Source organism: Rhinopithecus roxellana, chromosome 15 (genome assembly GCF_007565055.1).
Source record: "Rhinopithecus roxellana isolate Shanxi Qingling chromosome 15, ASM756505v1, whole genome shotgun sequence".
Lineage (NCBI taxonomy): Eukaryota > Metazoa > Chordata > Mammalia > Primates > Cercopithecidae > Rhinopithecus > Rhinopithecus roxellana.
Window position 1 is genome coordinate 17,916,499 of NC_044563.1, and position 22,294 is coordinate 17,938,792.

General features: G+C 41.0%; 1 protein-coding gene across 4 annotated transcripts in view; it reads left to right on the forward strand.

The window, feature by feature from the left end:
* The first annotated feature begins 291 nt into the window (after positions 1 to 291).
* The window catches only part of C15H11orf49 (chromosome 15 C11orf49 homolog), a 228,049-nt gene continuing 206,046 nt past the window's right edge, over positions 292 to 22,294 (forward strand). For all 4 annotated transcript variants that reach the window (XM_010371092.2, XM_030918979.1, XM_010371091.2 and 1 more), the window contains exon 1: positions 292 to 484. In XM_010371092.2, the coding sequence (XP_010369394.1) occupies positions 439 to 484 (46 nt within the window). In that variant the 5' untranslated portion in view covers positions 292 to 438. The remainder of the gene's footprint in view (positions 485 to 22,294) is intronic.

Genomic DNA, 22,294 nt, shown 5'->3' on the forward strand with positions numbered 1-22,294 from the left:
AATACCAAAGAGATAAAAATAGGTAATGGGATACTAAGTGTTTACGGGGGCCAAAGGGCGGGGGCTATTATTGAGTTAGGATAAACAGTGTATAAAAGCAGGGATACTTATGAAATTCAGAAACTGCGTATATGGGCGGCTGACAGCAATTCTTCGACACCGGGAAACATAACGGATTCAAAAGAATTCTTCATCTCAGATTCCTCTAAAACCAAGTCTTCAAGAATGGGAGTCCAAAGAAACCTGGACCGTCGTGAAGCGACTGCCCCCGGAACTTGAGTGGCCAGTTCCACTTTGAGACACGGAGACTGTTTGTGTGACACCTCCTCCAGCTCCCGTCCCCTTTCCGCCGCGTGGGTGCCATGGCAACGGAGAGAGACGGCAACCTGGGTTCCGGAAGTCTGAGAGCTGGAGCTTTGAAGCCACCCGGGTCAAAGGATGCTGAGTCCGGAGCGCCTAGCCCTACCGGACTACGAGTATCTGGGTAGGAACCCCCCTTCAACTTTGGGGAGGGAAAGACTTGCAGACGAATTAGGCCGGGGTCTGGGAGGAGGCGGGGGCGGAGGCGGGGTCTGAGTGGGGTCGAGTCCGGGTGATATGGGGAGGGGCGGAGAGACGGGGGTTCTAGGGCCTGAACCTGTAAGGCCGAGCAGGAAGGAGAAAAGCACCTGGGAAGTAAGGAATTGTTTGAAGTGTAGGGGCTGGAACTCAGGCAATGTGGATTGTGTTCAAAGTGGGTCAGGTTGGAGTTGAGGATTTGGGGCCCTGTTGGGGTATTATTGACATGCTGTTGGTGGAGTAAGAATAACCTTGGAGCCTCAAGTGCCAGATCAGTCATTCATTCCGTGAATAACTGTCTTACCATTGCGGCGGCAGCGAACATGTCGAGCTTTTCTTTTTCATTAGGCACTGTGCTAAACATTTTACATGCATTATTCTTCATTTGAATTTCTTACCTGCCCTAGGAGGAATTACCGTGTTTTCTTCCAGTTTTGCAGGTGGAGAAACTGGGGCTGAAGAGATATCTTGTGTAAGTTAGGCCACACAGCTAGAAAATGGTAGCACTAGGATCAGAACCGGATTTGCCCACTCCAACAGAACTTGAGATATTGACTTAGCTCTTGAGCTAAGACTGTATATGTAGTATTTTGTTGAGCATCTTTAGTGTGTAACGCATTTAATGAATGAAAAAAGGCACACATACGCATGGATATGTACACACACACATATGCACACAATACACATTTTTTTTTTTTTTTTGAGAAGGAGTCTGACTGTCGCCCAGGCTGGAGTGCAGTGGCGGCGATCTTGGCCCACTGCAAGCTCTGCCTCCCGGGTTCACGCCATTCTCCTGCCTCAGCCTCCCGAGTAGCTGGGACTACAGGCACCCGCCACCTCGCCCCGCTAATTTTTTGTGTGTTTAGTAGAGAGGGGGTTTCACCGTGTTAGCCAGGATGGTCTCAATCTCCTGACCTCGTGATCCGCCCGCCTCAGGCCTCCCAAAGTGCTGGGATTACAGGAGTGAGCCACCGCACATGCGAGAAGTTTTAAGTTTACAGAAAATTGAGCAGATAGTACAGCGAGTTCCCATATATCTTGGGTCTCCCTCACTCACAGTTTCCCCTATTATTTATGTCTTGCATTAGTGTGGTACATTTGTTACACTGGATAAACTAATATGGACGTATTATTATTGCATATAATATATAATATATAATAATTAGGGTTACTTCTTTGTGTCGTTCAGTTCTGTGGGTTTTGATAAATGCATAATGTCATAGATTCACCATTCCATTATACAGAATAGTTTCACTGTCCTAAAAAATCCTCTGTGCTCCACCTATTGATCCTTCTCCCTCCCCCTGCAGCCTTGCCAACCACTGATCTTATTGTCTCTAAAGTTTTGCCTTTTCCAGAATGTCATGTAGTTGGAGTCATACAGTGTGTAAATTTTTCAGATGGGCTTCTTTAACTTAGCAGTAAGCATTTAAGTTTCCACCATGTCTTTCTGTGGCATGATAGCTCATTTCTTTTTATTGCTGAATAATAATTCCATTGTATGGATGTACGATGCACATCTTTTTTTTTCTTTTTTTTTTTTTTGAGACAGTGTCTTGCACTGTCACTTAGGCTGGAGTGCAGTGGCACTATCACGGCTCACTGCAACCTCAACCTCCGGTCTCAAGTGATCCTCCTACCTCAGCCTCTCAAGTAGCTAGGACTACAGGCACATGCCACTACCCCTGGTTAATTTTTTAATTTTTTGTAGAGAAAGAGTCTCACTATGTTGTCCAGGTTGATCTTGAACTCCAGGGCTCAAGTAAGCCTCTTATTGTGGCCTTCCAAAGTGCTGAGATTACAGGTGTGAGTCACTGCACCTGGCTTACATCTTTTTTTTTTTTTTTTTGGAGATGGAGTTTCACTCTTGTTGCCTAGGCTGGAGTGCAATGACGCGATCTGGGCTCACTGCAACCTCCGCCTCCCGGGTTCAAGTGATTCTTCTGCCTCAGCCTACCTAGTACCTGGGATTACAGGCATGCGCCACCACACCCGGCTAATTTTACATTTTTAGTAGTGACGGGTTTCTCCATGTTGGTCAGGCTGATCTTGAACTCCTGACCTCCGGTGATCCACCCACCTCGGCCTCCCAAACTGCTGGGATTACAGGGGTGAGCCACTGCGCCCGACCAACATCTTTTTAAATGAAAAACAACTCTGTTTTAAATTTTGTTTAATTTATTTTAAAAATTAATTTTAAAATATTTTTTAAGGTTGGTAATATGGAAACTTGATTCAAAATATTTTTTAGGCCTGGCAAGAATAAGTTCCACAAAGTAGAACTGATGGATCAAGGGCATATGCATTGAAGTATTGATAGATATTGCCAGATTGCCCTTCATAAGTGTTATACCATTTTGCCACCAGCAATGAAAGAGAATGCCTGTTTCCCCACTGTCCTGACAACACAATGCATCAAACTTGGATTTTTTTCAATCTAAGTGACAAATAGTCTCAGAGTAGATTTAATGTGTATTTTTAAATGAAGTCAAGTGTCTTTTTACCAAGTTTAAGGGTTGATTGGTTTTTGAAAGCTATATATACACACATATATACATGAACATGTATATATAAAATATATATATATGCACACACACATATAGAGAGCTTAAGACAGTGACCACATCCATTAATCAGCTAAAAGGGGATACTGATATCACAGACAATTTTTTATTTAATGAATAACAATATCAATGTCAAGCAATGCCTAGACTTTTTCCAAAGATTTTGTGTATTTTATTTACCCAGTACTCAATGAATATATGAAATATTTGAAAACCCTAGTTCATTGTTCAATTCCTTGGGTGTTTGCTGTTTGAATTTTATGTCCCAAAGGCTTGGCATATTTGGCATATTAGTGCTTTGGTGAATAGAAGTTGGTGGTCTCTTCATAAATGGCTTTTTCAGGAAGGTCAATTCAGTAGTAGTGTTGAGAATGAATCTACAAACAGAATCAGAGTCTCAGGTTGGTTGAAGAAGCTTCAATGTTTGTGAAGTCCAACCAACCACCTAATACTTGAATCCTATACAAATGCTTCTTCATGCTTTGTTTCATATTTAAGTGTCTTAATTCCTTGTCCTAACCACTGACTAGACATTCATACTGCCCTCAGCATAGTCACACCACTCACTGGCTTCTCCTGGTTCATCAAACCGTATCACTCTGCTGAAATGCGTTTGTCTTTAGTTGAGAACTATCCTTGCCTATTACAATTTGGTCTGTCTTAGAAGCATGCTGCTTTGACCTATTCACCCTCAATCTTTTTTTTTCGAGACAGAGTCTTGCTGTGTCACCCAGGCTGGAGTGCAATGGCATGATCTCAGTTCACTGCAACCTCTGCCTCCAGGGTTCAAGTGATTCTCATGCCTCAGCCTCCCAAGTAGCTGGGATTACAGGCGCCTGCCACCATGCCCAGCTAATTTTTATATTTTTAGTAGAGACAGAGTTTTACCAGGTTTGCCAGGCTGGTCTTGAACTCCTGACCTCAGTTTATCCACCCACCTCGGCCTCCCAAAGTGCTGGGATTACAGGCGTGAGCCACCGTGCCCGGCCAACCTATTCACCCTCAATCTAATGACTGCTTAAAACCACTCCCTAGAGAATAGATTAATAGATTAATTAAATATTTCCTGATTTAAATTTTTAAATACCTGTGGTTTTTCAATTTGTTTTTGTTTTATAAATTATGTGTAGGCCTAAAGAAGACTATACTTACAGAGAAACAAAACTGCAGACTGGAAAGCCCTAGGCATTCAGTGAAACCCAAAAGCTAAAGTTGAGTTCCCCTTGGTTAGTGTATCTAGAGACCTCTCTTTAGGATTATGGTGTAATTACAGGGATACCTATCCAATGAATATCTAGAGATATCCCTTTCTCCCTGCTAGCTAGGGATTATATTTGCCTTTCTGACTATTAGTGAAGAAATCAATCTTTTATCATGTTGGGTAAACTGATCCTTTCCCCACTGACTTTGTAGATTAGGAACCTGTAATCATGGCCTTGCATGGCTTAAGATCATAAGATCATCACTAAAGAATAGCTTAATTATGTTAATGTCTGTAGTCATCAGAATGTAGTGATAAAAATTGTGTTAATGCCTAGGCCTGAAGAGAGAAAGGAGAGTCTGGTAAGGAGATGAAATAAGTAGAGACCCTTTGCGCAGGACCCGCAGAAGATTTCCAGCCTTATGAAACCTACTTAGTGGAAGCTTCTGCCAGAGGCTGGAGGTGTGTCTGTGTATCTGGTTGGGTGTGGCTAGCTCTCTAGAGCCAAAGGGCAGCCTGTTCTGGTCCCAGGTTTGCCAAACCTACCACCTACATGCTGACCTGAGTTTTTCACTCCACCTAATTTGGTAAGGTGCATGCTTTCACTCACGCTCCAAGTTGCCTCTTCTTTTCCATGGAACCTGCTTATTCTCACTACGGCTGATAGTGGGTTAGCATAATAGATAACTCTAGAAATCAAAGATGGCCTTTCTCCTTTGGGGACTAGACATTTAGAAGAATTACAGTAAATTGGGTAGTTTTTTTTTTTTTGTTTTTTTTGTTTTTTTTTTTTTGTTTGTTTTTTGTTTTTTTTTTGAGACGGAGTCTGGCTCTGTCGCCCAGGCTGGAGTGCGGTGGCCGGATCTCAGCTCACTGCAAGCTCCGCCTCCCAGGTTCACGCCATTCTCCTGCCTCCGCCTCCCAAGTAGCTGGGACTACAGGTGCCCGCCTCGTCGCCCGGCTAGTTTTTTGTATTCTTTAGTAGAGACGGGGTTTCACCGTATTAGCCAGGATGGTCTCGATCTCCTGACCTTGTGATCCGCCCGTCTCGGCCTCCCAAAGTGCTGGGATTACAGGCTTGAGCCACCGCACCCGGCCAGTTTTTTTTTAAGCTATAGTTTTTGAACTCTTCCTATATGCCTGGCACTGTGGTTTGTCTCATTTAATTTTCACAACTACCATATGAAGTGGGTATTCTTACTAGTCCCAATTAGTAGTTATTAATATCATCTTGTCATTCTATAAAGAAGGAAGCTGAGGCTTAGAAAGGCTAATTGATTTGCACAAGGTCACACAGGCAATGATGCCTAGTAAAGCAGGGGTTCAAACCCAGGTTTGTCAGATTCCACAGCTTGTGTTTTCTCCTCTTCACTAAAAAGATAAAAACAAACCAAAAAAACCCTATTGGTTCAAACGGCAGTAATTCTTGCTTCCTTATTAAGGATGGGGCTCTTGCAAATAAGTTTCTTGGGAACAAGAATTGTATTTTACTTATCATTGTCGACCTTCTGTCATTGTCTACCTTTTATCATTGTCTACCTTCTATCACTGTATACTCTCCCACACTTAATTCATACGTATATGTGAAATGGAATAGAATAATCTGACCTTAGGGTACCCCAAACATGAGTAGCTAACAAAAGCAACCAGACTTATTAAGAACTTACTCTGTACCAGGTACCATTTTAAATGCTTTACATATATTGATGCATATGAAGATAGTTTCAGTTGTTATCTCCATTTGGCAGATGAGGAAATGACACACAAAGATACCAAATAACAAGTCAGTAAGTGGTGGATCTAGAATTCTAACCCAGCAGTCTAATTCAAGTCCACATGGTTAAACTCTATGCTATAAATACTTTGAGCAACTCCCAAAGTGAGGCTCCAACTATTGTGTAGACCTATATGTGGATCCTGGAGTAAGGTCAAGTGATTCCAGTGTCTTCATTTAACATTTCTGCCATGAGGAGGCATCTGAGGAATGAGGATGGATCAGAGAATGGTAAAATTCCAATTTCTTCTTGCCACTGGCCTCATCTCTCAGAGGCAGGCAATGAGGAAGATAACTTCTACCATTTGGGAGAATTTTATTGACAATCATCTTTGTACTTTGGGTAGCTGTAAGACCTAGAAGAAATTACTTAACATTTCTGTGCCTTAGTTTCCACATCTCCAAAATGTGGGTAATAATAGTACTGTCGTGGTGGCTCACGCCTATATTCCCAGCACTGTGGGAGGCCAAGGAGGGAGGATTGCTTGAGCCCAGGAGTTTGAGACCTATGGGACATACTGAGACTTTGTCTCTACTAAAAATAAAAAAATAAAAAACTAGCTGAGTGCGACAGCATGCACCTGTAGTCCTAGTTACTCAGGAGGCAGGGGTGGGAGGATGCCTTGAGCCCGGGGGTCAAGGCTGCAATGAGCTGTTTTCATGCCACTGCACTCCAGCCTGGGTGACACAGTGAGACCCTTTCTCAAAAAATTTTAAAAAGGCCAGGCACGGTGGCTCATGCCTATAATCCCAGCACTTTGGGAGGCCAAGGCGGTTGGGTCACCTGAGGTCAGGAGTTCAAGACCAGCCTGGCCAAAATGGTGAAACCCCGTCTCTACTAAAAATGCAAAAATTAGCAGGGCGTTGGGGGTGTGTGCCTGTAGTCCCAGCTACTCAGGAGGCTGAGACATGAGAATTGCTTGAACCCGGGAGGAGGAGGCTGCAGTGAGCTGAGATCTCACCACTGCACTCTAGCCTGGGTGACAGAGTGAGACTCCGTCTTAAAAAAAAAAAAAAATTGTACTTACCTCATATATGAAAGCATTTATCCTGTTAGAGCACCTGCGTAGGTGCTCAATAAATATTAGCTGCTAGTGTTATTACCGTTTTTGTGCAAATATGTAAACATCTGGTGGCAATCACGAATGCGTGCCTCTCAGATCTCCTACTGTAGGGAGGGAAGGGTAATTGACTCCTGACCCCAGCTCTGAATCTAACGCCTTGTTCACACTGAGGTCACACTTTCCACAGACTGCTCCTAGTCAATGACTGGGCAGGACAGACCCACTTCTATGAGATGTTTTACTTCTCTGGTGGGTGACTTTGGCTTAAAGACTCACTGCACACTGCTAAGTCCCTCATTCTCCCTTCTCCCTCCTTTACTAGGGTCACACCTGCATTTGATCTCTTAGCTCTCCTAGACTCCTCCGGCTTCCTTCCCATTTTCTATCATGGGCGTTTCCCCCAGTACATCTCTCACATGTCTGATCCTGTTTTGGTCTGCTTCTCACAGTATCTGAGCTAAGACAACATCTAACAGTTACTGATATAGTCTCTTCCAGCCATGAGATTAATACAATTTCTTTAGGCCTTGGCAAAGGTTCTGACATAGGACCCCTTCTATGTGGAAGATAAGTGTTGCTAATCTTAATTTTTTTTGTATTTGCCGATACAGCATGTGATATTTACTTGTCTGACTGCCAGATACATTTTATTTTTTGATTGTGAATGAATCCTGATAAACTTATTTTTATTAGAATATAACTAGTGAGCCTTCCAAACCCAATTCTATGCTAGGAAATATTGTCGTTTACAGTAAGTTAGCAGAAATTCTCTTAGGGCCTTAAAGTGTTTGGTTGCTGCAGAAAGGAAATGAAATAAAATAGGTGTTACACTGACTTCCTAAATCTTTGGAAACTAGGTTTATAACACATAAAACTTTGAAATGATTATGGGCCAGGTGCGATAGCTCATGCCTGTAATCCCAGCATTTTGGGAGGCCGAGGTGGGCGGATCACTTGAGGTCAGGAGTTTGAGACCAGCTTGGCCAACATGGCAAAACCCTGTCTCTACTAAAAATATGAAAAATAGCTGGGCTCAATAGCTGGTGCGCACCTGGAGTCCCAGCTACTTGGGAGGCTGAGGCAAGAGAATCGCGTGAACCCGGGAGGCAGAGGTTGCAGTGAGCCAAGATCACGATGCCAGTGTACTCCAGCCTGGGCGACAGAGCAAGAATCTGTCTCAAAATAATAATAAATAAATACATAAAATAATTGTGAACACGTTCACGAAGTCACCTCTTTCTTTCCTTTTTCCTCCCCCTACCCTTCTCCTTCCTTTTCTTCCTCCCTGAATACCTTCTCTATATAAAGCCAGGCATGAATATATGAATATAAAGCATCTCTCCGCCAGGAAACTTACACAGTAGATGGGACATATTCATAAATGACCATAACATAAAAGGACAGTGTAATAAGTAGAGAGTATGTGAGCTGTCTGGTTCTAGAGCCAGCAGCTATTTTGGCCTTTACCCAGTTTGGTCAGCATCTTCTTAGTCATCGAAGGGACAGCAGTTCCCTTGGTAGCCTAGTTGTGGAATGGGCCTTTTGGGAGTTGTTCCTGGAAGGTCAATCTAGATTATTTTCCTTTTCCAAAGATTCTGTAACCTATTTAATACATGTAATAAATAAATATCTTTTTGTTGGGGGGAAAAAAGCAAGTAAGTTCTAAGGCATGTTGTTCCCAACCCTTGCCTACCCCCATTTCTCCAAAGTAAATTGCAGAGAGATTTCAATGTTATTTGGGGGTTTTAAGATAGCTTTAAAAGTTTTGACTTTGTTTATTATAATTATATTCAAGTAATGTTAAAATCTTTATTCCAAATGCTATTCAGAAGTTGGGGATCACTTTTATTTGCACAAATGCAATATATGCTAAATGAATAATTCTAGGAGGCTGAGTAGATAAATTAAGTTTTAAAAATAATAGTAGAGCAGAAGAGACATTTCTGGTTCATCATCCTATTTATGTCCTTCATAGCACTTGTTTATCTACTTGTATACTTGGTTATTATCTGTTTCTTTTTTTTTTTTTTTTTTTTTTTTGAGACAGAGTCTCGCTCTGTCACCTAGGCTGGGGTGCAATGGCACGATCTCAGCTCACTGCAACCTCCGCCTCCCAGGTTCAAGCAATTCTCCTGTCTCAGCCTCCCTAGTAGCTGGGATTACAGGCGTGTGCCATCATGCTTGGCTAATTTTTTGTATTTTAGCAGAGACAGGGTTTCAGCATGTTGCCCAGGCTGGTCTTGAACTCCTGAGCTCAAGCAATCCACCTGCCTCGGCCTCCCAAAGTGCTAGGATTACAGGCGTGAGCCACGGCACCCGGCTGTCTGTTTCTTATTAGAATGTGAGCCATGAGGGCAGGCTTTTTCTCTCTAAAATCTAGCACAATGCTTGGCCCAAGTGAAGTGCTCAATTGTTGAATGAATGGTGTACTTTAAGTAACAGAATAAACTTTAAAATAAATGGGAGAAAGGAATCCAGTTCAACAAATAGTTACTGAATTCCTAACATGTGAGAGAAACTATGCTTTTCCCCCCTTCCATGAATGAAAAAGGATGACTGATTAAATCTGCTGTGGATCTTTTCGGTTTTAATTCTGATTATACCTAAGGTTAATTTCTTGGTTGATACCATAGTTTCTGTGTTTGGATTACATAACACTAAAATTTAATCCATTTTGTAAAAGCAGTATTTTAAAAAGGAAGGAGATTTTCTACAATTTTGGAGCATCTCAATGAGATCCTGTCCTTTAGTTGGACAGAGTGATATGCTTTGATTAAGACTGGAATTACCCTTGTAAACTAATCCCTGGGTCCTCTTTCTGTGCTGGGATCACCCTTACACTACTTCCCTAGGGGCCTTAGGAAATAGCTCATTCTATGATTGGAATTTCAAGTCAAAACACATTTATCTGAGCAGAATTTTAATGATTTATCAAAGAGAGAAGGGATTTTCCCAAACACATCTGAACTTACCAAATTACTGATCCCACTAGCTATGTTTTTTCTTAAGCACCTTTCTTTAAACAAAGCAATTACTGCTGAAATCATCAAATGTATTTTTTTCATGGAAAGCTTTTGACTAAGTTTTGTTTGATTAGCAGGAACCTAGTAAAAGTAAATATTGTTTGAGACGGCACTTTCAGAGCCTGTTCTTTTTCTTCATTCAATTAGCTTTTAAAGTACTGTTCTTTGGAGAAAGTAAGAGCCTTTTTTCTAGCTGTCCTATTGTGTAACTCAAGGTCTCCTTAATACTATTATCTAGCCCTGAGATTACAGGTAATTGTGATAAAACACAAGCTTCAGTTTCTGTAATCTCAGACAGAAATCTGCTTGTGCCCCACGACTTCATATCAGGTGTTTTTTAAATTCAGACCTCTCTCACCTGGGGCAGTCCCATTGGCCCAAAATAAACAGAGGCATCTGGCAGGGATAGAGCTGCATTAGGGCCCATTGCCACTTTTTTCCCCCTCCTTTAAATTAACGTGGCAGAACTCCTCCTGTGGCCAACTTACAAAGGCCTGTTCTAAATGGGAAAATTCTATATTTTAAAATAGGCATGTTTGAAACAATATCACTTTTGAATGTAAGATATATGAAAGGCCACATGTCTTCGGCTTTGCTTGTCAAATGGAGAGGCTGCCAGAACCGGTCGGCTCTGTGGTTCTCATGCCCCAAAGTCCTGCAAATTGACACATAAGTAGGCAACACACAAAGAAGTTCAGCCCATGAGAAAGTGAGTTTGGGCACTTGGGCTGGCCTCCTTTCTCTCTGTGTGGAGTTCTTTCCAGCTTTGCCTCTTCTGTCCCATCTTAGTTTTTCAGAAAGGAGAGATTAAATGTGTCTGGTATTTCAGCATGTTAACTGCTTGGGCAACATGAATCTAGCACTCAGGCCACTGTTCAGCCTGTCATATGGAAGGAATTGCCTTTCAGAGGAGATTATAATTGTGTATGTAGCCACACAAATGCACATTCTGCCTGGAGGAAAATGGACAGAAGAGGATGCCTTATGCTGCCACTCAGGTCTCTTTGTGGAAGGCTGCATAAGAAGCGCTTACATGGCATTGTCCCCTCTTTTGGGCTTAATGAGTCATCTTTTTGTGTGATGGCTACTTAAAAAAATAAAATAAAATAAAATAAAGGAAAGAAGAAATGTACTCTTCCCCAAGAGAGCTGCTTTTACTGGCCCTGCTGCTTTGTCTAAGAGTTTTGTACATTCCTCATGACATCATTTATAATGCTAGTACACAGACAGTAAACAAAACATAATTTAGCCCTTGGGCACCTCTATGAAACTTAAGTAGTCCAATTTAGAGAAATGGTAACAATAAACTTCATAAACAGAGAACACATGAGCTTAAACAGCAAGCGTGATTCCAGTCCTTTTTGGAATGCGACACATTGAAAGATGGCTATAGAGAAAACTAGAAGCTCCACATGTCAGTTATGTGCAGTTAAGCCTTGAGTCCATGGTCTAGTGTTAATCTCAAGCAGTACATTCTAGTTAGTGGATAAAATACAGGCTATCATGTGAAGTCATTAAGCTCCTTGAGCCACAGCATTTCACCTATAAAAGTGGAAAGGTAATATTGCCACCTACCTCACAGGAAAGAAAGATGATTGAGAAGATAAACTTGTGGAGTTCTTTATAGGGAAGGTATTTTGTAAATAGAAAACACTGTTATTATTCTCCTTGATCAAATTTCCCCAACAAATGGAGTTGATAAAAGCTACCTCACAGAGGGTTGAGAGGATGAATTAATTAATATATGTCAGTATCTTAAGAGTAAACTATTTAATGAAACCTAAAATTGATTGTCTTTCTTGATAGTCTGTAAACCACCAGACCTGCTGTTTAGAAACATGATTGTCTTCTAAAGTCTCGCGTGTACGGTCTTTGCCTTCCTTTCAAGGGTTGGCATGGTAAAGAATCGTGAATGTACAGGCAAAAGATAGGTTAAATCTTCAGGGAGAACAGCCTTGCCTTTTTTCTTTTCAAGGTTGTATTTACAAATAGCCTTTGGAGTCTTGCTAATCTTCATTACTATGCCTGAACATAGGGACTGTTTTGACCTTTGTTCTTCCAATAAATATTTATTTTTGATATTGTATTTCTAAATGAGAAGCACACTTAGAAGGAAAAGAAGTGGTTGAATTTGTCTCACATTATAAATTTTTTCTTATCTTTCCTGGGATGGTAAGATAAATTTTTTTTTTTTTTTTTTTTTTTGAGACAGAGTTTTGCTCCATCACCCAGGCTGGAGTATAATGGTGCAATCTCAGCTCACTGCAACCTCTGCCTCCTGGGTTCATGCAATTCTCATGCCTCAGCCTCCTGAGTAGCTGGAATTACAGGTGCTTGCTACCATGCCTGGCTAATTTTTGTATTTTTAGTAGAGATGGGGGTTTCGCCATGTTAGCCAGGCTGGTCTCAAACTCCTGATCTCACGTGATCCACCTGCCTCGGCCTCCCCAAATGCTGGGATTACAAGCATGAGCCATCATGCCCAGCCTGAAAATAGCTATTACTGAAGGACCTGACATCAAGCTTTTCAACTGGAAAGTCCTCAAACTTAGCCAAGTAATTAAAAACAGCTTTGGTTGTTCAGAATTTAATCCTTTGATTTCAATTACAATTAGTAGTATTTGGGTAACTTCATTTCCCAGATTTCATTTGCTATTAGGTGACACAAAAAGGGGAAAGACTTTTCCTTTTTTTTTTTTTCTTTTTTTTAAGATGGCGTCTTGCTCTGTTGCCCAGGCTGGAGTGCAGTGGCGCGATCTCGGCTCACTGCAAGCTCCACCTCCTGAGTTCATGCCATTTTCCTGCCTCAGCCTTCCAAGTAGCTGGGACTACAGGCGCCCGCCACCTCGCCCCGCTGATTTTTTTGTATTTTTAGTAGTGACGGGGTTTCACTGTGTTAGCCAGGATGGTCTTGATCTCTTGACCTCGTGATCTGCCATGATGTGCCCGCCTTGGCCTCCCAAAGTGCTGGGATTACAGGCGTGAGCCACCGTGCCCGGCCTAAAGACTTTTTCTTTTAAATTCTAATCCCTTAGGCAGGGATCGTGTCTCATATATATATATTTTTAAATACAGAGATAATATTTCAACTTTTAAGTAGTACAGCTGCCTGAATACTGTTTTAAGTGGAAACTGTTTTCTTTCTTTTTTTTTTTTTTTTTTGAGTTGAAGTCTTGCTTTGTTGCCCAGTCCGGAGTGCAATGGCATGATCTCCACTCACTGCAACCTCCACCTTCTGGGTTCAAGCAGTTCTTCTGCCTCAGCCTCCGGAGTAGCTGGGATTACAGGTGCCCACCATCACAGCTGGCTAATTTTTGTATTTTTAGTAGAGACGGGGTTTCACCATATTGGCCAGGCTGGTCTCTTGGCCAGGCTGGTCTTGAACTCCTGACCTCATGATCCACCCACCTTGGCCCCCAAAGCGCTGGGATTACAGGCGTGAGCCACCACGCCTGGCCCGGAAACTGTTTTCAAATAGGTGTTCTTCATATGCCATCTAGAGTCATTCTCATATTCAGGAAGACTGAAGGAGACAGCAGTCTCGTTCAGTTCTCACAGCAGGTAGACACCAGGCTGATCCCACTTTTCTTTGAGGAAACTGGCATTTAAGTTATATAACTTGTCCAAGGTCACTGAGCTAGTATGTCTGGAGCTGAAGTTTAAATGAAGTTTATGTGACTTTAAAGCCAGTATTGTTAGCCACTTTCTTTCAGGTTTTGTAATTTCTAAGGGCCTTCTTTCCCATTCAGTTCAATAACAATTTAAGTGTCAGAACTTAAATTCAGTAGAAAATTCTACAGAATATATGATATATTCCTTAGACTCTTTTTTTTTTTTTTTTTTGAGACAAGGTCTCACTCTGTCATCTAGGTTGGAATGCAGTGGCATGATCACAGCTCACTGTAGCCTCGACCTCCTGGGCTCAGGTGATCCTCCCACCTCAGCCTCCCAGATAGCTGGGACTATAGGTGTGTGCCACTATGCCTAGCTAATTTTTAAATTCTTTGTTTATTATGTTGCCCAGGCTGGTCTCCAACTCCTGGGCTCAAGTGATCCACCCACCTTGGCCTCCCATGGTGCTGAGATTACAGGCATGAGCCACCATACCCTGCCAGATTGTTTTAATATATAGAAGATAATTTAACATTTTCTTGGTGAGGTAGTGTCATTATTTTAGACCTAATTTATTATATTGTGCTATAAATATGTTATAACATTTACCCATGAGGAGGAATGTTATTTTTATTATGCATGAGAAGAAATGGGGGCTCAAAGAACTTACGTAAATTTTCCATTTATATAGACAGCAGTTAGTGAAGCTATGATTTGATTCTAATTCTTCTAATTTGAAATTAAGTGGTTTAGGTGCCATTCAGTGTTAGTTAAATTCTAATTTATAGCTATTAATTAATAAGAAGACATCTCCCTGCTCCCCCACCAGTACTTACCATTCCCTTCTCTCCAGACTAATGTTTCCTACTGAGTCAGTAAGCTGTTGAGGTCTACTGAGGTTTGGCACTTCAGGTGGTTTGGTGCTCCTAGTCTCTCAGGGTATTAGGGTGAGGGCTGAGCTGGTGTTATAAAAACAAAACAAAACAAAAAACTCCACCACTTAACTCCCCCACCCTCCCAGTGCAATGGCTCATACAAGAAAGCACTTTCTTTCTTTCTTAATTCAAATCCAGGATGTGAAAGGCAGGGTCTGCTTTAGGAAGTCATCACTGGATTTCAGCTAGCAGAGCAGTCAATGAAACACATGGTTTCCAAGGCTGCCTCAATTGTAGCCATTTCTAGCCAGCAAAAGGGGAAGCAGTGAATCCAGGGCAAGGACCTTTTAGGCAAGTGAAGCTGAAGATGCAAACATCCCTTGTGCTCATATTTCTTTTTTTTTTTTTTTTTTTTTTTTTTTTTGAGACGGAGTCTCGCTCTGTCTCCCGGGCTGAGTGCAGTGGCCGGATCTCAGCTCACTGCAAGCTCCGCCTCCCGGGTTTACGCCATTCTCCTGCCTCAGCCTCCCGAGTAGCTGGGACTACAGGCGCCCGCCACCTCGCCCGGCTAGTTTTTTGTATTTTTTAGTAGAGACGGGGTTTCACCGGGTTAGCCAGGATGGTCTTGATCTCCTGACCTCGTGATCCGCCCGTCTCGGCCTCCCAAAGTGCTGGGATTACAGGCTTGAGCCACCGCGCCCGGCCGCTCATATTTCATAGGTGAGAACTTAATAAGGTCCCTGCTAACTGCCAATGAGGCAGGGAATTTGAGTCTAATGGACAATCGTGTGCAAGAAGAATGGCAGCATATTTTTGGCGGGACACAAACAGGAAGCTGTCATACCTAGTATATGCGGTGCAGAACATCTCCCCTATTCAAGGCAAGTTGTATTGTTAGTAGCGGCTTGCCCTTATTCACAGGTGAAGCACAGATATGCTGGTCAGTATTTGGTTTTTCTCCTGTACCTCTGCCTCTTGAAGTACAAAGTTTTTTTTGTTTGTTTTTTGAGACAGTGTCTTGCTCTGTCGCCCAGGCTGGAGTGTAGTGGCCCGATCTTGGCTCACTGCAAGCTCTGCCTCCTGGGTTTACACCACTCTACTGCCTCAGCCTCCCGAGCATCTGGGACTACAGGCGCCCGCCACCACACCTGGCTAATTTTTTGTATTTTTTTTTGTAGAGACAGGGTTTCACCGTGTTAGCCAGGATGATCTCGATCTCCTCACCTTGTGATCCACCCACCTTGGCCTCCCAAAGTGCTGGGATTACAGGTGTGAGCCACCGCACCCAGCCCCAGTACAAAGTTATTTTATCCCTGGTCCCTGTCGCTGAGCTTAGTTGTTCCCTTTTTACAATGGTTATTATTTTCTTTCTTAACTTTATGTTGCCTGTCATTTCTCTGTGTCACTTCCTGTCGTTTGTAAACATTTCCAATAATCAGAATAGTTCCTTTCTATACTCTAGTGAGTCGTTCACCTTAGTGAGAGAATGTAATTTTAGAATTTTTAGTTCTTTATAATTGGTTTGTTGCTGGGCGTTGGAGGTAACTTTGCTGCTAAATAATTTTTTTTTCTATTATGAGTTAGAGACCCATTGTAGAAGCCAAAATCTTCTTTCCAGAGAGCTAGTTTTACAATAAAGAAAGATATATATCCTCCTAGACTGGAAAGTGATTGGTAAGAGATTTAGGAGGAGAGTAAGAAAAAGGCAGTGCCGCAGACACTGGGGATGTGGGGGTGGAGAGTTTCAAGATGGAGGAAGTGTTCAATGATACCAGATGCCTCAGAGAGGTCAAAAAAGATAAGGGCTGCAAAACAGGTTGTTAGTGGCATTAAGGGAGGTTTCTATGGAGTAGTGTGGCAAGATGCCTGATTTTGCTGGATTGAAGAGTAAATGGGAGGGTGAAGGTGTTGAGAATAGACTAAATTCGTTTCAAGAAGTTTGACCAATTAGGGAAAGGAAGAGAGGGGGTGATAGCAAGAGGAGGAAGAGAGAGTTTATTGTTTTTAGTTTTTAGATGGGAGAAACTTGAGTATGTTTTTAGGCTGAAGGGAAAGGAACCATTGTACAGGGAGAGAGGGAAGATCCAAGGGAAGGAAAGGATGATGAATACTTGATGGAACATTTTTAGAAGTGCAAGGAAATTTAGGATCAAAGGCAGAGGTGCAAGGCTATTTTGGAGGTGGGAGTCAGGACCATATTTATCCAGAAGGCACTGTTTGTGTGTTGCCTAACCTACAAACTGTTATGGGATCTTTGAAAATATTTGAGACCTAAAAAAAAAATTTATCAACCCTAAAGGGTGGGTAGATGTTTTATTATGTGTGTATAAAACAATATAATGTCAACTTTCATTATTACATGTAATATTGACAGACATTTTACCATATTTGAAAGCAATTCATAAGTAAGAATTTTCTCAATTAGGAAGAATTCCCAAGTGAGAAATCAGGTCTTAAGGTGGTCTTAAAATAGCTTCACATGGCATAATTGTATTTGAAGAACAAGGTAGGAAGTAAGGATGATGAAGGACATGGTTAAACTTAGAAATGGAACTAGAAGTTGTTGTTCTTTAGCTGATGACCTCTTCATTGTCTGAATTAAGAATCAAGATTATCTTCTTAGAGTTAGGGAAGCAGAAGTAAAAGGCTTGAGGAGAGCGAAGAAAGTCTGTATTAGCTACGGGGGGAAAGAAGAAAGATAGCTCAACTAGGGCCAAGTACAAGTAATCTGAGCTGCATTAAAGTATGTGAAGTAAGGCTGCATAAATCATTTTTTAAAAAGAAGTAACTAAGAATGCTAACAGGAGCAAAGATGACTATGGAAATTGGTAAAAGAAAAAAATACAAAAGCATTACAAAATAATAATTAGAAGAAACAGTTGAAAAACTCTTTTAGGAAAACATGATGTCACAAATAATGGATAAGAAGAGGGAGATCTGGCTGGATGCGGTGGCTCATGCCTGTAATCCTAGCACTTTGGGAGGCTGAGGCTGGTGGATCACTTGAGATCAGGAGTTCGAGACCAGCCTGGCCAACATGGTGAAACCCCATTTCTACTAAAAATACAAAAATTGGTTGGGTGTGGTGGCAGGTACCTATAATTCCGGCTATCCAGGTCACTGAAGCAGGAGAATTGCTTGAACTCCGGAGGCAGAGGTGGCAGTGAGCCGAGATCGTGCCACTGCACTCCAGCCCGGGCAACACAGTGAGACTCTGTCTTGAAAAAAATAAAATAAAATAAAATAAAATAAAATAAAATAAAATAAAATAAAAATGAAAAAGAAGAGGGAGAATCCAGAGACTGCAAAATTCCACTTCTTCCATTGAAGAAAGTCCAAAGAATTGCTGGATTTAAAGTTTTTGATGTTTATTTTTCTTAACTATAGAATTTTAAAAATCAAATGGGTCTATAAGAGTTATAACAAAAAAAAGCAGTACCCCCTACATCACAACCTTCTCACCTCGAAGTCTCATTCCTCAGAGGAGGCCATTTTCAGATTTTTCACCATTAAAAACAATTTTTTTTGCTGCATATTTTAAAATAACATGCTTAAATTGCTCTTCTTGATTTTTCCATTTTAGATATTACTTAATGACTTTGTATTATAGAAGATGAGGATTTAGGTCTCTTATACTACTCAATTTCCCTTCTTTCTAGTCTTCCAAAAAATTATTATAATTTTTGGTTAAATCAATATTCAGTGTTTATTATGACTATGAAAATTATATATATGTATATATGTATACATAGTATATATGTATAATAGTATACAACATATATATGTAAAATATAGTATACTATGATTACATTTCTCCTTTTTGCACTTTTTTTCATTTTCCTGCAATTAATAATTGCCTTTCCTTTTGTGCATGGTTTTCTATGAACTTGTCCTTGATTCATCCACAGACTTTATAGCCTAAGGTCAGTTCAGACACATCAAGCATCCTCTCAGTTTCAATTTCTTTTCTTCAAGATAACTTTTCTGAAGTACTCCTTCATCTAACTGGTTCCCCTGCTCCAGTCTGGCCTGGCTGCTCTCTAAATCCTTCATCCTTATCATGGGTATTACTTGCCTTGCTTAAGTAAGTTATACATAGTGCATATTTCCAAAAGCCTATGTCTTCCTTTTTCCTTACATGCTCCTTCTTTTTATTAGATTGCATCCTCTAGTAGCTTTCTGAGAAAGGGTGCATGCAAAGTAAAATTTTGGGGAATCTTCTGTTTCTGAAAATGACTTTATACTACCCTTACACTTGATTGATAGTTTAGATAGGTATAAAATTCTGTGTTGGAGATAATTTTCCCTTAGAATTTTTAAAGCATTTCTCCCCTATCTTTTAGCTTTCTGTATTGCTATTGAGTGATCTAATGCCATTCTGATTTGTGATATTTCATGTGGTTATACATTGGTGTGGATCTTATTTCATTGTCTTGAGATCCTTTCAGTGTAGAAATTCATGTATATCAGTTCTGAGAAGTTTTCTTGAATTATGTGTTCAATATTGTCTCATCTGTGTTCTATCTCTGGAACTATTGTTACTTAGACATTGGACTTACGGATTTGTGCTCTAATTTTTCTTGTTTTTCTCTTTTCTGTCTTTTTTGATTGTTACATATTATATGAATATCCTTAACCTTTCCAATCCTTTTGTTGAATATCAAAAATATCTATTGTATTAGCCAGGGTTCCCCAGAAAAACTGAACTAATAGGATATGTAAAGACCTAGATACATAGCTATATAGATATACAGCTGACCCTTGAACAACACGGATTTATATTGTGTGGTCTACTTATACACAGATTTTCTTTGCCACCTTTGAGACAGTAAGATCAACCCCCTCCATTTCTACCTCCTCAGCCTACTCACAGTGAAAACGAGGATGAAGACCTTTATAATGAGTGATGTACTTCCACTTAATGAGCAGTAAATATATTTGCTCTTCCTCTTGATTTTCTTTTTTTTTTAATTTTAAATTATTATTATTGTAGAGATGGGATCTTGCTTTGTTTTCCAGGCTGTTCTTGAACTCCTGGCTTCAAGTGATTCTCCTGCCTTGGCCTCCCACAGTGTTGGGATTATAGGCATGAGCCACCACGCCTGGCCCCATAATTTTCTTAATAACATTTTCTTTTCCCTAGCTTATTTTATTGTAAGAATACAGTATATAATACATATACAAAATATGTGCTAATTGACTGTTTATGTTATTGGTAAGGCTTCCAGTCACATATTGGCTATTAATAGTTATGTTTTGGGGGAGTCCAAAGTTATATGCAGATATTTTTTATTTTCTTTTTACAGAGATAGAGTCTCGCTATATTGTCCAGGCTGGTCTTGAACTCCTGGGTTCAAGCATTCCTCCCTCTTTGACCTCCCAAAGTGCTGGGGTTACAGGCGTGAGTCACTATACCCAGGTCCCACTTTGTTAAAGGGCCAGCCATATAGATTTATTATGGGAATTGGCTGACATGACTATGGAGGCTGAGAAGTCCCACCATTTGTGCCTGCAAGGTAGAGAACCAGGAAAGCCAGTGGTGTAGTTCAGTCTGAGTTCATAGGCTTGAGAAGGTAGGGGTGAGGAGGAGCATTGTGCTGGTATAAGTTCCAGAGTCTGAAAGCCTGAGAACCAGAAGTCTTGGTGTCCCAGGGCAAGATGAGGGGGAGAATTTGCCTTTCCCCTCTGCCTTTTGTTCTGTGTGGGCCCTCATTGGGTTAGATGGTGCCCACCCACATTGCTGAAGGTGAATCTTCTTTACTCAATCTACTCATTCAAAGGCTAGTCTCTACCAGAAAGTCTCTCACAAACAACCAGAAATGATGTTTTACCAGCTATCTGGGCATCCCTTAGCCCAGTGAAGTTGACATAAAAAATTCATGTACTATGGTAGATTTGATGATTTAAATTTCTACTCCATTGTAAAAAATTTTGAATTACTAAATATAAGATTTTATCTTGCCTTTCTGAGAATATTAATTGTAGAGTTTCTTTTTTGTTGTTGTTGTTGTTTTTTTTTTTGCACATGAATGTCTTCTACATTTTCTTTTTCTCCTGAGTTCTTTTTTCCAGTTTTTAAATGTGTGTTTCATATAGAGACTTTTCTCAAGTTTTTGAAGCTACTTGTTTAGGAAAGGGTCTTACAGATCAATATGTAGAGTTTTATGTAATATTCCTCTTTTTAGTAGGGCATCTCTGTCTTCACACTGTTCTTGGTGTTCCCAAGTTCAACATCCTTCTGATTCAACTTCTCAGTAGAGAATAAACCTTTAATTTTAAACCCGGGTGGAGGAGGAGTAGTAACTTTACTATACAAGGTTGGGAAGAGGATCTAGAAATATAACTGCTTCTTATGTAGACTTTTAACCCGATTTTCTGTTTTTACCTTTACTTACTCCCACGGCTTTAGAGGTACCTGATACCTACTGTTCCTAAGCCTTTCTGATGTTGTATAAGTGGGTGTGCTTGTTTTTTGTCCTCTTTTCTCAGTTTAGCCACTTAAGTTTTAGCTTTTTTTCTGTTCGTACAGTAAGTTGTGTGTCTAATTTCCATTTTCCAAAATTTTTAACATTTCTTATCTGCTGCCATCGACTCTATTTTTATAAATCTGTCTTCTTTTTCTGAGATATGTTTAACATACCAATTCAGTGGGGTTTAAATAACCTTTTTTTTTTTTTTTTTTGAGATGCAGTCTTGCTCTGTAGCCCAGGCTGGACTGCAATGGTGTGATCTCAACTCACTGCAACCTCCACCTCATGGGTTCAAGCAATTCTTCTGCCTTAGCTTCCCAAGTAGCTGGGATTACAGGCACACGCCACCACACCTGGCTAATTTTTGTATTTTTAATAGAGACAGGGTTTCACCATGCTGGCCAGGCTGGTCTTGAACGCCCGACTTCAGGCAGGCTGCCCACCTCGGTCTCCCAAAGTGCTGGGATTATAGGCATGAGCCACTGCGCTGGGCCTAAATAATTTTTTTAAAGACACAGAGTCTCAATATATTGCCCAGGCTGATCTTGAACTCCTGGGCTCAAGTGACTCTCTTGCCTCAGTTTCCTGTGTAGGTGGGATTTTTTAGTATACTATGCATGACCCCACAGTGCCTGGGATTTTTTTCGTGTACTCACAAGGTTGTGTAACTACCACCATGATATAATTGCAGAACATTTTTATTACCCCATAAAGAAACTCCATACCAATTAGCAGTCACTCCCATTTTACCTTCCCCGCAACCCCTGGCAATCACTACTCTAATTTCTGTCTCTATGAATTTGCCTATTCTAGATATTGTATACAAATGACAATTATTATACAATACGGGGTCTGTTGTGTCTGGCTTATTTCACTTAGCATGTTTTTAAAATTCATCAATGTTTGCCAGGCGCGGTGGCTTACCCAGCACTTTGGGAGGCCAAGGTGGGTAGATGACCTGAGGTCAGGAGTTCGAGACCAGCCTGACCAACATGGTGAAACCCCGTCTCTACTAAAAATACAAAAAATTAGCCAGGCGTGGTGGCGATCACTCTTAGCAACTCAGGAGGCTGAGGCAGGAGAATTGCTTGAATCCAGTAGGCAGAGGTTGCAGTGAGCCAAGATCATGCCACTGCACTCCAGCCTGGGCAAC